At 46.8% G+C, this 18,409-nt stretch overlaps 1 protein-coding gene across 1 annotated transcript in view; it reads left to right on the top strand.

The window, feature by feature from the left end:
- Positions 1 to 18,409, top strand: part of LOC121046826 (spindle assembly checkpoint kinase-like) — a 77,863-nt gene that overhangs the window by 13,357 nt on the left and 46,097 nt on the right. The window contains exon 2 of the mRNA XM_040501502.1: positions 15,854 to 16,061. Coding sequence (XP_040357436.1) covers positions 15,854 to 16,061 — 208 coding nt within the window. The remainder of the gene's footprint in view (positions 1 to 15,853; positions 16,062 to 18,409) is intronic.

The following is an 18,409-nucleotide window of genomic DNA, read 5'->3' as shown; positions in this document are numbered from 1 at the left end:
AGCTTTCAACATCTCTTAATAGCAATCATACTCATCGCTGCTGCAATCAATGTCGAACACTTTGACAAGTCGAGCGATGTCGTAGACGTAATCATCACAAACCGCATGCTCGAAACATGGAAGGTAAACGAGAAAACTGAAGCTGGAGACGCCAAGAGAGCCAAATCTGTGAGTGCGTGCAAGGAGACATTGCGCTGGAGGCTGGCTACAAAGCCAGCCTCCAGTTTTGTTTGGATCTGCCCCTCCGAGGGATTCACATAAGTGGATTTATCCACGAAACTATCGCGCCATTCTCAAAACAAATCTAGCAGGGTTACAGGAATATACAATGGGTCCTAGCAGTATAGCTATCTTATATTGTATTTTTGGCGTGTCATTTCACGCCAAACATTTCTGTGACGTTGCCTGCACGTCATAAAAGTGTGTCTCGTATCCAATTAGACATTGCCGAAGGAACGAGGAAACTGCATAATAATGTCACACACTGTTTACCTTAACCGTTTCTTTTTTCTTCAGTTTTTGATCCTAAGTTGTTTTTTCTATATTTATTGCACGTACGGCCCAAGCTGCACATGTCTCCACAATCAGTCGCCATCCTTAAAAATGTCTACAATAAAAAAAATACATACTGCCATCTCTGAGCAGCACCGCAAACTATGCTCGGACCAAGCCTGGGATGTCCAAAAAGAGCCAAGGGGCGAGGTATAGTGCGCGGATAAGTTACACTCCTCCTAAACAATTTAGGAACGGCCCTAGGTGGACGAGCGAGGCTTGTCCAAAATGGGTTAAGGTGCACCAACACCTTCCACGTCGTTGAATCTTATGTAGTAGTATATGATCCTAAATTACCAGACTAGGTTACAGAAAGTAAAGAGTAAGAGGAGGATGGGACGTCATACCTTTTCATGTTCTCATTTTTTCGCCAGTCCTGTATTAAAAGGTTTTCATAGTAAAAGTGACGGTTGTATTTTATCTACCCTTTTGTTTCTCGCAATCTCCTGCCTACCAACTCAACCAGCAAGGTAATGCCCCCCCCCCCCAACGCCCATCCAACCCACAATAGACATTTTTGGATACAAGATGCCATGAATGTGCTGTGCATGTGAACCAAGCTGAAGACAAATTTGCGGTCTGAGGGAATAAAGAGTTACAAAACTGACAAACATGGCAGTAGCATACTTTTCACTTTTGCACATGTACAAGAACTGCTAATTTATATTAGAAAAGCGGAAAAGCCCAAGGCTATCAGGTTGCTCACCGACAGCAACTTCCAGGAAGAGAAAGGTGGGGGGGGGGGGGGGGGGTCATGATTGTGAAGGCAGCTGGTCTGTAATGCTTGTGCTTTCCTGAAAATTGCAAGTAAGACTTGAAAAAAAAGAAAAATGACCTAAACTATTGCAACAAAATATTCTTTCATTTCATTTCTCATACCAAAAAGGTTGGCATGAGGAACTTTGCCCAACTGACACGACGCAGAATCTGGTACTCATCTGCGTCGAAAAGCTTCTGTAAAGACGCGTCTACCACGCCGCAATCACTTTGAATCTCCAATCAAGCTTTCACCCAGCAAGCCCTTTCTTGTGGCTGTGGTGTACTGAAGGCACAAGTGCAAAGTGAGTGAAGGCATCTCCAAATGCCACTTAGCGGGCCCAGGACTTCACCGCCTCCACGCCAAAGTCTCCTCGAGCAGAACCATGCTTCTGTCTCTGCCATGGTTTGGTTTAGTAAGGCTAGTGGCGCTTCGCACTAAGCCTATCATGGTGTTATGTCTCACTGCACGTAACAGTGGCGCGCAGTTCTTGTTCAAAGCAGCAAATGTTGATTTCCATCTTGGACAACAGTGCCACAGTGTGGTCGCAAACATGTTCGGCTTGTCCTGGCTGTCATTTGCACGTCTGTTCCTTCGTGTCAATGCGCTTGGGAGACGGACGAACCGCGGACATGATCAATCCGTCTGTGGATCAGTTCGTCGTGTGAACCAGCCATCAATGAAGAGCGCTGTTCATTTTGAACTTGATATAAATAGCCCTTTTGCAAAATCCCCCCAAGCACGAGGATTTGTGGGAGAGACTGTCCCTTGCCTAGCCGCTCTGCCTTCAGATTGCATTGCCTTGTCGCTTGCCTCCTCTTAATCCTCTGTTTTTTTATTCCATTCCCTGTTTTTATCTATTCCAATGTATTTTTTATTGCTCCTAAGCATAGGCATAGACTTCGGGGGGGCATCGGGGCTCGTGCCCCCCCTGGTGAGATCCGCGGGGGGGGAGAGGGGGGCAGGGCAGGGCCCCACTCTCGGGCCCTGCCCTGCCCCCCTAAGATACAGCGGTGTGCTGTATCTTAGTTAAGTAAGCGGCAGTCGAAGGCATACGCTACAGTGCGAGTAAATGGAGCGAGCGTGGGTGGCCAAATCACAGCGCGCTCGGCTCTCACGTCACGATAGTTGATTCAGAGCTGTGCCTATCCCTATGACATGTGCGCGGGTGTTCATAAACGGCTCCTCTCGACTGTACGCGGGTCAAATTGAACCAACACAAACAGCTAACAGCGCGATAGGAATTTGTAGCAATGGTAGTACTCATCCCGGGAAACGACGCGTGAAGCGGCGTGTTGTCCGTCGGCACTCCCGTCGAAAAAGGCAAAATAAAGCCACAAATACTATATATATATAGATATACAAGAAATATTGTGCACAGAAGAGAATAGAAACCCTTAGAAGCGATAAACAATACACTGGAATAGATAAAAATATGTAATGAAATCGAAAAACAAGATTAAGAGAAGGCAAGCGACAAGGCAATGCAATGTCAAGGCAGAGCGGCCAGGCGAGGACAATCTCTCCCACAATTCCTCGCGGGCGGGCCGGGGCGCTCGGGAAAATAGCGAATCGTCTATTAACTGAGCAGCACCTTTCTGTAGGATAGCTAACCTAACTTAAAACCCCTGGATATGTCTGTGTTAGTTTCTTAAGTGGTGTCAAAGTGCCAGTGCACGAGGCCCGTGCAGCACTTGGACGCAAATGGCAGTGTAGCCCTGAAATGAAAGGCATTTGGAAGCGAGTTGCATGTGTCTCTTACGTTCATACAATTCAAGTTGAACTGTATGTACGCGATTTAGCGAGCGACGGCAATGAGTGACGGAGAGCTCTCATTGCTCGGTTTTTGGATTTCTAGAAAGCTTTGTTCATCGCTTCGGTCGCTTGCTCCCATCGCTTTCATCTGGCTTGCCTTGTCGTGCAGCTGATTGAGCGATAGCAAAAAGGGTCGCCATCACTTTTCTTGTTGCTCGCTAAATTGCTTACATGCGTTTTATACTTTATAGTTGTTGGCACTTGCCAAAATGTGAAGCACGCAATTTATTAAGGGCTTTGCCCTTGCTGACTCTCAAGACTGCTGGGATAATTTTGGGTTCCAGTGAAATACGACCACGTGATTTCTCCCTTTGCTTATGAGCTGAGGAGGAAGTAGGTTAAAACACTTTTTTTTCTGTTTCTTTTGACAGTAGTCAACGCGCATTTTCTTTTTCTCCTAACCTTTACAGTGAAGTACTGCCAGAGGGTTAGTAAATAAGTGCACCACATACATAATTTTTTTATAAGTCAGTGCCCCAGTCGAGAGAGAACTCGTTTATACTCTTCGCAAGCAACATCATCAATACAGACCTTACTTCTAAAGGCGCACGTCACGCAATGTTTCGAGTAGTTTCCGAGGACGAAAATCGAACTTGAATCTAACCTCCCACAGTGGAAGCGAATACAAGCGCCATCACACTAACGGGTACCTTTAGCAGTCATGGGTTCCGCAAAACACACCGCCTAGCTATCTGGTACCAAGCCGCCACCCGATTTGCAGAAATCAAGCTCCCTGATACACTCACCAAGTGCCTCGCTTGGCCCTCCTTGCCTCCGGTGGGACCTTTGCCTTTGGTTGCGTTCCCGCAATCTGAGTGCCCGTGCAGTGACACGTCGGTTCCGTGGCTTCCTTGGCAAAAGCTCGAGGGTCATCCAATGCGGAAAGCACCTGTGCGACAAGGAGCCGCACACGTTCGCTTTCACGCCGACTGCACACAAAAGGATCACATCATAAACGCTCCGAACAGAAAGGACTCAAAAAGTAAAACGAGTGAGCGAGCACTCACCAATTAGACTCATATCCACAGCTGGTTTTATGGGCGCGCCGGCACCTAGGACGCTTCCCTTTTCCAAGAACGTTCTTCGATGTTTGTTCCTAAATTCTGAAAGCGCCCGAAAATTGCGAAAGTTTTGAAACTCGCTTCGTTTTTGAAAGTTTTTGCGTTTTGTTACGATGGCGATGGCGATGCGGCGATGCTCGTTGGTTCCGAGTTCTGACCAAGTTTATTTGACGCAACGTGGATTTGCTTGTTTTATTCAACTTAAATTAAAACTTTAAGATACAAAAAATTGTTTTAAGATTTATAAATTCTTTGTAATAAACATGTCGAAGCGCATTGTGTACTAAACTGGAGCTTGGCTTTGTCAGCTTCCTTTCAATTTAACATGGCGGCGACCACTATTGTGCCGTGTACCGTGCTCAACCTATTCGCTGTGCACTGGTTGTCCTGTTATCCACCTCCTGCGATCCTCATCAGCCCCAAGAATATCCAGTCTTCTTGGAAGCGTTGCTTGAATGTCGTCGGCACCTACGAACCGACTCGGCAAGCCTCACGTCGTTGCTTGGTTCCTCCGCGTTTCCGGCGATGGATCCCCCAGCCCTGGCATCAGCCCTACAGGACGTAGTCGGTGAAAAACAATCTACCACAACGCGGTGTCTTTGGAATGCGATTGCTACGATCAGTAGCCCCCCTTCAATAGTGAACTCTTCGATGTGAACGCCCTTACCTTCAGTTTCCAGAGACTGCTGCAAACCTCCGACGAGAGCGGACGTCTTCTCCGGGCTCCGCAAACGCCAGAGAACTGTACGCGACTGTACGTGATCCTGGTACAAACATCGCCGCGCTCCGTCGGCCCGCCGCAGCACGTCCGCCAAGAGATCGGTTCGCTCGAGTCTCGTTCTGCGAGCGGCACGCCCGTTTCTGCTTCGAATATGGCTACAGTCGACATCCCCGCTTCGCAGCTCACCAATATCTTTGCGTCCATCCTGAGCCAGGACATGAAAATCTCTCTAGAGCGAGACGACCAAGGTGGGAAATGGATCACCCCTGGAAAGCCCCGCAAATCTCGTCTTTCGGCCGACTTTGACCCCGAACTTCACGTAGTTATAGTGCATCTCCCAGTCCGTCCTGCTGGCGCAGCTGCGCTGCCTCTTGACAGTTTGCCGGCGTTCTTGCAAGCCGCACAGCTCCCTGCTCATACATGTACCGACGTGTCGCTCCACCTCCGGCAAAATAACCGTCCTCCGCACCCATCACGAAGCGATCGTCAACTGGCTACTTCGCATCACCAATATCACCTTACAAAACACTTCCCCTCCCGTCCAATCCTACCTAGCCGCTCCAAACAACTCCTGCCTAGGCGTTATACGTGGAATTGCCTCGGAGGCCACCCCCGACGAAATCATCAATGATCTGGAGTCTTATCAAGGTGACATCCTTCACGCAAGACGAGTAGGCACAACAGGTTCAGCCATCATCACCTTCATCGGAACCCATGTCCCTTACACAGTGTACTACCGCCGCCTTGAATTTCTGTGCCGTCCCCACAAACCTTGAGCCCATCATTGCAACAGCTGTGTCAAGTACGGACACCGCACTCTGGCCTGCCCGGGCAACCAGCGACGCCGCCCCCCGTGTTCCACCACCCTGGCCCGCCCAGACGAACTCCATCCCTGTACTCCCTGGTTTGCGTTGCTTCAACTCGCAGTGTGGTTCTCAAACAGGGCACTTGGTCCCGAATAAGCTGCTGCACCTTCACTCGCTCCATGAGGCGCATCCCTGAACAGTTCTAGCGGCATGTAAAGCGTGAATGCAGGATTCGGTTTATGGCAGTCACCTTGTCAATTGCTACAGTGGAGCACACTGCTTACAGAAAGGATCGTGCTAAGAACTGTAGGGGTGTGCTGGTCGTGGTACCTTTTCTCCCTTTTGGCGACGCCACGACCTGGAGCTGGAACCTCTCACAAGCATGGGAAGGGGCTGCTATACTGTGCATGCTAGCTGGCTTCCGTGAAAGCTGAGTCCTATGACCTGCTCAGCGAGCCACTGGTGCTCATTAACACAATTTAATTAAATGTGTGCATACTAGACGTCTTCAAGTTGAGTCGCTCGGAGTGCAGTGTATACCATGGAACCATTTCCAGTTGCCCCAAATACTCGACAGTTCGACGGTACAGTGTGCTCAGTCCACTTGTTCTCAACATCTTTATTAATCATGATCCCTGCAATCAACTCCACTGCTGTTACGGACGAACTGATACTGGTGCCGCTTATCAGGTGGCCCCAGAAACCACCAGGGTTTGCAGTACAACATCGACAAGGTCTACTATAAACAACCAGCTATGCTTCTTCGCACAGCCTGACAACAGTTTTGTTAAAAACGTGCGGAACACTGGGTTTTGTACTTAGCGTGTCCAGTAAACCAGGCCATAACAAACTTAGGTGCCTTTCACCAGTGGCATACCAACTTGGTTTTGAGTGGGGGGGGGGGGCAAACTAAACCCCCTTCCCCTCCCCTCCTCTCCTCCCCCCCCCCCCCCCCCCCCCCCGGGGGCCGAGGAGCGGTGCCCTTGGTATCCCTTGGGCGCTGCCAGCCAGTGTTTGCCCTGCCCAGTGGTTGCTGTTTTAGGGGGGGGGGGGGGGGGCAAAACACATGACTTGCCCCCCCCCCCCACTCTAAGAACGGGGGGACAAGCGCCCCCCTTGACCCCCCGGTTGGTACGCCCATGCCTTTCACAGCCCTGGTCCTGCCACACCTAGACTATCGCAGCTCCATATGAGACTCCTGTGAGGTTGATCTTGTAAGATCAGTTGAAAGTGTTCATCGAAGGGCAACTATACACCATGCTTCGGCAGCCAAGCTCACTCCGGATCACTCACTGCTTTGACATTGGCTAGAATTCTGGCCCTTCACTGGACGACCAGAGTTGATCTCAAGTGTGGCCCTCCAGCGGGTTGTCTTATTATGCCTCCCAAACGGCGTTGTGGAACTGCAAGTTCATGAGGCAGCACTGAAGGGAGTTGTTTGCAAGAATTGTGCTGGTGCCTTTCAACCGTTTCGTACTGTAGAGCAACAGCCTTCCTTCTTGGTGTGGTCTTCACTGTTCTGGCAATCCCTTTATTTGCACTCACGCAGAACCCCCCTAACAATCATCACAAGCTCGAAAACATCTGTAGACAGGAAACTTGCTACCTTCACTCCCACTGAGGTAGAGCAGTGCCTATGTGCTTTAACGTGAATTGCAGACTTTTACTTGATTTCTATTTTGTGTTTGCCCCTACTTTTATTTGTTCCTTTTGCAGGGTACTGCAGGTTTCTTTGTATAGTCTTTGGCCTCTTTACTATAACGAATTGCTCTTAGCAGGATTAGACGATAAAAGCACTTCTAACGCTTTTATCCTCTACTATGGTACTCTTTGGCACACAACTGTACTATTTTATTCAACGTAACGAAATACGGGTTTTATGTCCGTTAACTAAGAAACGGACACACTGTCCGTCAGAATTACGACAAAGTGTTTGTAAAATTACGGAAATTTTTTACAGTGTAGATAGCCTTCTGAGCATGCGCTGCTGCTCTGCTGTGCGGTTGATCAGACCCCGCGCATGCGTCCACAGCTCAGTGGCTCAGCATTTTTCGCCCGGGTGAAAAGCGATGGAAAGGTCTTTACGCAGCCCGGTAAGCAAACGATAAAGGTATTGGAATGCGTCACAGCATTCGTTAAGAAAAATATATGTCGAAGTTCCTGTCATTTTAGATTTCGAGACCTGTTATTAATACGTCAGCATTCCCACATGGCGGGGAAAAGCTGACGCCGTCCGCCTGTGGACAAAACAGTGGAAAGGAAAGTGCGCCGCGTTGAGAGGAGGAGAGCAGTGAAGGACAAAGGCGAGAGGGAGGCGACGTCACGGGGCGGAAGCCAATGTGCGCGCGGACGCAGGATCGAGTCTGAACTTGCAGGTGTGCTGAGCGCGTAGGCCTTGGTTTGTGTTAAAAAATTGAGTGTGAACCAGGTACTAGCGCTGGTCCAAGTAGGCGGCAAAAAAAATTAAAGGAAAATTGATTGGTGAATCCTTAGAGAATCCGCTAGCATGACATTTCAGAAACGCCACAAACGTCCCCATTTTGGGAAGTGATAACACAATAGCCCCGTAACAGATTAAACACAAAAAGCTGCAAAACTAGAGGAAGCAAAATAGAAAAGTTAAGGGGTCAGTGTTAGCGTTTCCCAAAGGGGGACAGTGGTGGCGTTTCCCAAAAGTCGTGCAAACGCATTCCCTTAGAATCCACCGATGGATCTTCCTTTCATTTTTTGCTTGTAACCTGGACCCCACATCCTTTATGGTCACGAAGATATAAAATCTACTCACTTGTGGTATTACCACATGCATGCTGGTATTTCATATAAACAGTGTACAATGTTTAGAGAAAACTGAATTTACAATGGTGATATCATTTTCCGAGTCCAATTAAAGGTTTATATTAAAAATACTTATGTAAAGAAAAGAAAAAAAGATTGAGAATGAAAATAACGGAAAGGACGAGGAACCAGATGAAGAAAGACAGACACAGCGCTGGATAAAGTTTGTTGCCAACGGAAGTCCGCAGTGGCGTCATCAAGTTCACGGAACTCACGCCATTTCTTACTTGAGCAGGGGTTCACAGATGTGCCTGGCAGCTTGAGAAAAATGCACTCCGTGTAGAAGCGAGCCTGTCGGTTTCATTGCGATTTGAGAAACTTGCATATTCTGTCTTCATGCTCCTGCGAAGTCCTGAAACCTCCGAAGAGTAGGAAGATCCGATGAGGTAGAAGCCTGTCGCGTACACAATAGGAGAATTTTCGTGCTTTGCAAACGGCAATGGCGTAGGTGGCGACGGTGAAACAAGGCTGAGCAGTGAACCAATTAAAAGGGCCGAGTGCACTAGGAATGACTATCGCTAAAGTTGAGGCTTAGGCTGATGTGTATGGAGGAATACATGAAAAAAAAGATCTTGGTGACCTCAGAGGGACAGTTGAACGTCGACAGCCACACTAATGTCTCACAGGAGTGTCGTTCTTACGTTCTTCCCCACGCTTCCGCACCCTCCGTTTTTGTTTAAACTTCACAATTCGGTCCAAAATAACAGCAATGGACGATAACAGTTAAGAGGTGACCAAAATATCATTGCATCATTAGCAAGCCCAAACGCAGGAGGGTTAACGGCCCCTCAAGAATAAAAATCTTTCCCTGGATAAGCAGCAAAAAAAAAAAAAAAAAAAAGAGGGTGTAGCTTTAAAAACACTGCTGTATAGGTTTCTGAGACCGGATCTACGACACACAGAGGAGAACGGGGCCCCGAAAAGTACTTCGTTTGCAAAAACACTCTGGCCAGAAACCGCGTTTTGTGGTGTCAGACGCTCGCCCCGTTCCTCAAGACTCTGCGCCAAGCAAGAATAATTTGTCAATCCAAAATACATGGCGTACACTGACCTTACACTAAATTCTGTTGGGGCGGACTTGTTGCTGAGCGTGTAGCCTCTGCAGCTTGCATTTTGCACCACCAGATTTGGTTTTCTCACAAAAAAACAAATCGCAATGACCACCAGCATAGACTGCGATTTCGTCCCGTGCAAGCCATGTTAAACAGTTCAGTTAGCTGGTGAAATGCGATGTTGGCAACCCTAACAAAAGAAGACATCCAAGTTGTAAAGATGTATACTATGCATATATAGCATTCTTGCGATGATATGCGGCGGCGAAATACAATGTTAGAGTGCATGACTGGTAAAGCACAGAGTTGTAACGTGAATGTCCAAAACAAGCGCATGTATAACCGAATATAACATTAACCTTCCCAGACAGTATTTCGCGAAGTTTCGAGCACATGCAAGTTGATACCCAAATGCGAGTTATATTAGAAATACAAGAACACTTGTACTTCGCGGTACTTATCTGTAATTAGGAATACATAACTTTCACTGGCGTCACTTAGTTATAAATAATGAGGGAAAGGGCGCCTGAGAAGGTACCTTCTGCTGCGTTAAAAGCAGCTTCTGGACACTCTCAATGAAAATTTTGTTCTCAAATAGCACCGAAAAATTGCTGGAAACAAGCGAAACTTCTTGCCGAGAAATATTAACATAATTGCTTTTTCTAAAATAGAGTTCAGATCAAAACCGAAGCCTTGCGCAACTCAACATATCCGCATCCTGAACAACCAGGGCTGTGACATCAGACACTCTATAAGCAATAGCACCCAAATATTATGCTGGCAGCTCAGATAATGATCGCGGCGACTATAAGTGAGTTAAGGTAGGTTTAACATGATATGCTTCTGGTTTAAAATCAAGCCAGATTCAATGTAGATTAACTTTCGCCCGATGTGTTTCTATGCGTAAAGACACTGTTTTTAAATAGCTGAAGTTCTGTTGTCCCGATCGACTGTGCCAGTCAGGGTAGTCGGCAACGTAAAGGAGAATCCACTGGAGTTTGATTTGCAACCATTCCCACTTTTATTCAAAGATATAGGGTCAGTAGAATGCGTTTCGGACTGCGGCCGAATATTTGTGGGGGCTAACGTCTGCCACTTCTAGAATAAAAAACAAAAAAAATCTTTCAGCCTTTCCACTCTGGTGAAGAAGGAAGACCAGCGAAGCTTTAATATGGTGAGAATGAAGTAACGGCCGGCCGCAAGTCGCCAAGCCAGAGTGAAAAGCCTCGAAAAGTTGTCGCCATCTATAAGCAACGGCAATATTTAGACAACTTGCACGACTGTTGTCTGGTCGCCACCGTCGCTCATAGTTGGCGGTAGCTCTCCTGAATTTTGTGTCAAGTCATTTGAGGACGGACACGATCCTGGGGAAACTAGCCCTTCACAGCTCCGCTGTAAACAACATTTTTCGTTCTATGCACTAGTTTCTATTTAACAAAAAAAAAAAAAAAGAAATCCTTTTCGGGTACTTTTTAATTCTTATACCATTTTCCGAGTTTGCGCGAGTAGTGATGTAAAGCAGGGGAACGCAGAGTTTCCGGTAAGGCTCTGTATTCAGGGCCTCAGCGAATATCGACATTTCAAGGTCTGGTTCCTGCAAAATAGGACACCGCGCCCGGTGAGTATCACCTAAGGTTACGGTGGGTTCTTGAAGTTGAAACGAGAGAGACATTTGAAGTGCAGGCTTTTCTCATCATCCAACAAACCTGGTTCATAACTGAGATGATAGCAGCGGAGAAAGGATGATTTGTTGATTTTAGGTAGATGGTGCCACGCAGACTTAAAAACGCTTCTGGCGAAAATATGAGGCTCTTGACACGATTATTCGCACTTAAACGACAAGATTTTTTTTTGTTTTTAATTAAGCATAAATTTATCACAGAATTGGACAACTTGCTAAAATGCAACACTGTCCTTCCGAAGACGTCGCATCAAGGTCCCCATGACCGCCATACGTGGCTGCATTCCGGGAAATAATACATTTTCTCCTTTTCAATAACTCAGCGGAATTGCAGTGTTTTAGGGAAAGGTGACACTTTTTTACGCGATGGGGTTTAGGAGCTCGTGTCGCGAAAATATTTTTTCACGTTTTAATGCATCAAAATATTTCGACTATTTCATTTTTGTTCTCCAGTATCTCAATTCTAATCAGCCGAAGGCATTCGATATGCCAGCCCAATGTCGAGATATTCTACGCGGTTCAATGCACTGCGTAATTTCTGCTACATCCCAAACTTTAAAAATCATTGCTTCGCAAGAAATTCTCGAATTTTGGCAGCTTTGGATTTCCACCCACTTCGCAATTTCGTCGGCTTAAAAAAAAAAAAAGAGCTTCGTTTACTAAATTTCAGAATTTCTCTTGAAGGCGAAAATAATGTTCGACTAAAATTTGGGGAATGAGAACCATATATTTTCATAAAATGACAGTGAAGAAATATCTTGCAGTCGCCGTTTCTATCGGGTGGGTCGGATGTGTGCTAACAGAGCCAACTATAGTACAAATCTGTACAGACAAATTGCCGTGAGTAAATCAAGTTGAAGTCCTTATACAGTACCCTTTAAAAGTTATGACGTACTTCCTCCCTGAAAATTAGGGACTGGGAACTCACGTTCAATGGGAGTCGATATGCCAGGGGAAGACGCAGTAGACCATATTTACGACACGGCCGCCAGATAATCGGGACTACATCCGGGTCATTCCGCCCGATGATGACAGACTGCCGGGGTGTTTTTCAACAAGCTCGTTGGTGTTTTCGAGGCCTTTTGCGCTTAAAAGCGTGTATTCGTGAACAAAACCAGATTCTTAAGACTTCAGGTGATATTGGTAACTGTTTTTTCCTTGCGGAGTGTGTAAGAGTGTTTGAATGAGTGAAAATCGGGTGTATTCTGCCCCTAAATATTACTCAAATACATTCCTTTTGCTAACAATGTACGCCCCGTCATTTGGAAGCCGCCTGCGCGCGCCGACTGCCGCCTGTTACCTTAGAGGCTTCCGTGGGTCATACTTGGTCTTGCTTTTTGAGTTCTTTTTCTTCTCCCCTCGTGTGCACTAAACTAAAGCGTTGGACAGCGGATTGCACGATCTGGGTTTCAATTCCCACTGAGCCAGATTGATAAATATGACTTGTTATAATTAATTGCGTCTAATAATAAGTACGTGTGATTAATTTTGGCTATGAATGTCGCCTGACATGCCTGTGCCTGGCATGTATTCCTCGACGGTTGTCTTAATCAACTTTGATTTGATTTGAACATAATAGTAAACCTGAAACTGTGGTAGGAAAAAAGAAACGCAGGAAGAGACAGAAAAAAAACAGGCGACGTCTCAAAGAATGTCTTCTCCTTAAATGCTTTAGCATTGCCTAATATGGGCTGTGTAGTCTTTATGTGGCCTAGGCCCGTGTGTAACGTTTTTTCTTCATGAAATCCAGCCCATAAAAATATTCGATCAAAAAAATATAAATTGGATAAATATGAGCAAAACTTTGTCAACAAGGCAGAACGCTAAACGAGTTTGTTGATCATCTTACAGGGCGGGAACTGGAACAATTGACAAAGAACAACAAACAATAAGTGCACAGACACACCGCACTAAATATCAACAGAAGGATTATTTTCCAGTGAACCAGGGAAGTACACGCAAGAAAGAAAAAAAAAATGAGACGAAACGACAGATAAAATCTCCGCGCCATATCACTTTCACACCAATCTGCAAACAACTCTTAATGAAACATACTTCGTCACCCCCAAGGGATAATGACGGTGCACTAATACATTCGTCTTCCCCTCTCGATGGAAGGAAAAACGACGCGCCAGGATCATCAAACCATTGCACGAAGGGGCTGCGTTCAATGAGTTGACGATCTTGGCACGTAAGATGATGACCTCCGAGATGATCGATGAGGCCTTTTTTTATTTGTTTGAGAGAAGACAAATGTGTTAGTGCACCGTCTGTATACTTGGGAGAGGGGGGGGGGGGGGTGACAAAGCACGTTTTATCAAGAATGGTGTGCAGATTTGTGTGAAAGTGATAGGCGCGTTAGGAGTTTTTTTATCGGTTATTGTTTCTTCTTTTCATTATTCCTCCATTGCGTTTCCTATTCTGGTATGCTGAGGAATACACCTTCAGTTGATAGCGCTGTGTTTGTACACTTCTTGTTTTTTTGTCCGTCAATTTACGCTATTCCTACCTTGTAACAAAAAAGTTGTCCTTAACCGCCGCGAAAGGGAGCCAGAACGACCGGCAGCGCGTCACTTCGATACTTTGTGCTGTTACGTGAGCCTTGTAACTAACGAACCCCGGCTCCTCCAGAGATAAACTCACGAAGTACACACAGCTGGAACAGAGTGGCTATGCATCTTCTCACAATGTGTCAGGCCATGGCAAAGCGGCATCATGAGCCGGCCGTGGACCAGCAAACAGTTACCTATTCGCCACTCCAAACAAGGTGACGCCGCCCAGCGAGAAAAACGTGGAGTGAGCGAGATGTGACCGCCTAATCAAGTCTAAAAAAAAAAAAAAATACTGCAAGCAGTTGTTGGCGTGTCTGCAGCAACTGCCATTCTCTCAGCGTGTAAGCTTAAACACGAGTCCTCAAGTATTCTTGAAAGGGTTATTGCATTAAAAATGACATCGTAGGATATGGCACTTCCATACTTTGTTTCAATTGGCGTCCAGACGCAGCCGACGCTACGAGTTGGTGGAACAAGTCAAACAGCGTGAAACGCGTGTCACTCTGTCTTTCGTGTATATGATTGGTTTATCGATGATAGGAGACATACGACGCTTTACGAAAACCATGACGTTGGACTTTGGACGCTGTTTGATTTGTCCCATCGTCTCGTAGCGTCGGCTGAGTCTTGACTTAAAGGGACACTAAAGTTATTTTTTGAGATCTTCGTTTTATTGGGACAGCTCAATCTACAAGCACTCCTAAAACAAGAATGACCGCATCTCCACGTGGTGAATGATGTTGATTGGGGCACTGGTGGTGCTGATGATACCGATTTTATTGTTCATAGGTGGTGCTGATGGTGCTGATTTTTTTATTGCTCACAGGTAGTGCTGAGTTCCGGGTTGTGTTTCGACTTGATTATTACTGCTTTATGGTCGGTGAAGTGCAGAGCCAGTGGTTCTTTTAGCGGATCAGCTTGGATCCGCTAGAAGCCGTGGGAACGCATCTCCATCGCTTAAGTCAGCGGTACTTGTCAGAAAAATAATCTGTGGTATGGAACGTGGTTATATACGCACTTGAGCACTTGACCGCAGCGCCCTCTCGTCTATAAACGTTGAGCCAATACATGCAAAGTTCAACGCGATTATATACTCATTTGACCGCAGCACCCTCTCCTGTATAGACGTTGAGCGGGTACATGCAACGTTTCATCCATGACATCCCCAGCTCTTGAGTTACTACCACATCTCAGAGCCCCCTACTCGTCCCGCAGTCGTGGCCGAGTGGTTAAGGCGATGGACTAGAAATTGATTGGGGTCTCCCCGCACAGGTTGGAATCCTGTCGACTGCGCAAACATTTTTTTCTTTTTATGTGAGCACGGACGCCGGACGGACGGACAAGTCTAGACCCTAAGGAACTTCGCCCCTAAAAAAACGAAAATTACATTCATGCGCGACGGGTTTGCCGATTAGGAAGTGATGAAAGATTCCGACACGTGCCGTTGCGCATAACGACGGATGGCGCTACCGAACCTTGCTGAATACGGTCGAACGACGGACGGCGCTTGTCAGCCCGAGCGAGGGGTTCCCGTGTGGACGAGCGGGAGCGGTCGGTTGCTCGTCCGCGCAGGAACTAAACGCTCGCGACTGGCTGACAAGCGCCGTCCGTCATTCGTTCATATTCAGCATGATTCTGTAGCGCCATCTGTCGTTCTGCGGCAACGGGTAGTGCGTGTCGCAAGCTTTGACCACTTTTAACACGGAAATCGGCTACTCATGATTGTAGTTTCAGATTTTTTAGGATGCTTAGAGCTCGTAGATGGAGTAATGACCATCAAAACAGGATCTCAAAAGGCACTTTAGTATCCCATTTACGTGAAACAAAGTGTAGGAGCCAGAAGGTTACTGTTTGCGTCGGTTATAGCTAGAATAAGTTATTGTTGTCCCTATCGTAGCTCACAAGCTGAGTTGCTTACGTTGATTAGCGCCTGCATATGAGAGCTTTTGGATTGGAGTAGGAACATTGAAAAATGGTGTAATTGAAGGGGTGTATGCGCTAACATAACCGGGAAATTACAGGAAGACTGGTGGCCGTGAAGGATGTGCGCAATGTGGACAGCCCGTGCGAAAAGAACGCGTCGCAACTGCTGCACCGCCATGTCGTGCGAACTCTCTATGTGACTTCTCTGGAGCCAAGGCGCTTCCTGGTCGTCATGGAGTATGGCGGGCCTCGGACGCTGGAGCACATTCTAGAACAGGGGCCCCTGCGTCTCCAAGAAACGCTACGGTAAGACCCTTCGCAAACGTCTCTCGGTGAGAGCAATCAACTCTGCTTAAACATTGCTCGTGTACCGCTCTTCGTGCAGAGCGGTACTTGAGAGTGGATGTTTAACTCTCCTGATCACGATATTTCTTAATCTAGAGGCGTCGCCGCTTGCATATGTCCCACGCTTTCTTTGAGTCAGTTTAACTACAATAGACGAGTTGCGTTGAACGTGTTTACTGAATTAGTGTTCTGAAATAATGTCATTGTTACGGATATCGCCAATTCGCGATGCGATTGGTATGCAGACGGACATCCCTTAAGTCACTGAAGGATGCGACCCGAGCAGTGGAAAGTGCCTCGTGAGCGGTGGCCTCGAAGTGTATGACCGACGCATATATCAACATTGTGGTTCGGGGCTGCCTTCCACTGCACCTTGAGATGCCCGCACAATCGCATAATGACTGAAGGTCACTGTTTGGCGAAATGCGTACGATATTGAGGGAATCTTTGTAGAATAATCTTGAATCGGGTGTGTCCAATCAGTCTTCGAGACTTGAAATAGACCAGTGACACGATGCTCTAGTCATTATTTCTGTCGCGCTTTTGTGGTCTTCTTTTTTTTTTTTTTGTGACTCGGTAGATTAGGCATTAGCTACTATCAGTATTATACCGGTTCTTGCAAAACAGGAACGAAAGCTCGTTTCCTCATCGTTTCTTCTGAGTCTTAGAACGAGTTTCCGTTACAAGTTCCAGTGGTTTAAAACATAGCCTCCTTTATACTGAAAATGCCTGCCCAATGGTTTCTTTGTCGTCGTCGTGCTTACGTCACAGATTTGCTACTAGGGGCGCCAAAACCCTATACAGAAATGCAGACGACGCTTGTCCGCTGCCTGCGGCTACAGTTCACTGTAGCTAGCGTAAGCTACGTTATCCGTTAAGCTACGTGATAATGTAAGTTTCCCATGTTAAGTTACGCTGTAACGTGACCTTGCGTGATCAAATAGGTCACTTGATCACGTAATTTTTTTGTGACACGAGTAACTGCTTTCGGTCGTCCTTCGGCCGGCAGATAGAGCGCTTAGCAATTGCCGGCTAGGGTGCCTACATGTTTGTCTGTTTCAGGGTGAAGACATCCATTGTTGCCCTGAGTGTGCCAGCGCGTGACGCTCTCGCGCACTCGTTGCGTGACTTGGGCGGTAAAATGGCGCCTATGCATTAGCCAAAGCTACGCGCTCGAGCTGAGTGACACCAGATTGCCCGCACTTCAAAATGCATAAAAAAAGATTAGGCGGAAAAATGGCTGAGATGTCACCACTCAAGCAAAAGCGCGCGTGTGTATGAAGGCACTCTATTGCCGGCATAGCTCAGTAGCACGAGGCTGTCTGCGGCTCGTGGCACGCACACCGCGACGCCACACGTACACGCGCGGTCATTTCATTTCATTTATTGATCGTGGGCACATCAGCACCTTGTACTTAGTCCTGACACCTTGTGCTGCATTCTAACTCGCATGATACCTTACTGTTGTGTGCCTATGTGCAACTCGGACTCGCGAGTTGCACTTCCTATTGGTCATTAAGCAGGCTTTTATGGCTCCTTGTAATTCCCTCCTTCGGCACCAGGACAGGGGAGGACTATACTATCCATCAGAGAAGCTAGCGAAAGTGTTGTGTGCGCTGGAAGAACTTCGTAGATTTTACGGAAAAAACGAAATATGCTGAAAAAGCCGTTGCATGCAGCTGGTGATACTGCGGTGGATACAGTTATACACCATGGCGCTCTAAAATACGCAAAGGTAGAGAAAGATGTCAACCATTACAAAGATTTCCTGCAACTAGGTATTAGGTATTTCAGGCCAATTTTTACAAACTACTCGGCATCCCTGACTGACAAGCATAACCCCAAGAAGATCTTCGCCAGCAAGCCACTATCTACGAAGTCGTTAAAACTCTAGAACTGCATACGTGAAAAACAGTGCGGACCACAAGAGACCGGTCAAAAACATCAAGGGGCTGTGCGCTTAAAAAAACAAATTGAAAATGTATATCAAGATCCCCGGTCAGAGTGCTGCCGACGGGTGCGCAGGTTTTCGGTCAGCGGGGACGCGTTCGCGGTCCTGAGAAAAACCACTTGACTGCCGCATGTAGTCCGCGGGCCGTTTGTTTTTCGGCTCTGCTCCAGTAGCAATAAAAACGCTAAGTGGTCGCTGTATCAACGTTTTGGAAGTCCGCCAGCCTGTCTGTCTCCTTTTTAATTGGCATTGACTATTTCTGTTGTCGATATGACAAGCACCAGAGGTATGGTAGCATTTCAGCATAGAAACAAAACCAAGACGTGAAAGCTAAACGAAAGGTATAAGACTTCTTTTA

This window comes from Ixodes scapularis, unplaced genomic scaffold (genome assembly GCF_016920785.2).
Source record: "Ixodes scapularis isolate PalLabHiFi unplaced genomic scaffold, ASM1692078v2 PGA_scaffold2__306_contigs__length_199485367, whole genome shotgun sequence".
In the NCBI taxonomy this organism is placed as follows: domain Eukaryota; kingdom Metazoa; phylum Arthropoda; class Arachnida; order Ixodida; family Ixodidae; genus Ixodes; species Ixodes scapularis.
Note: the sequence above shows the minus strand (reverse complement) of the source record. Positions and strands in the feature narration are given on the sequence as shown.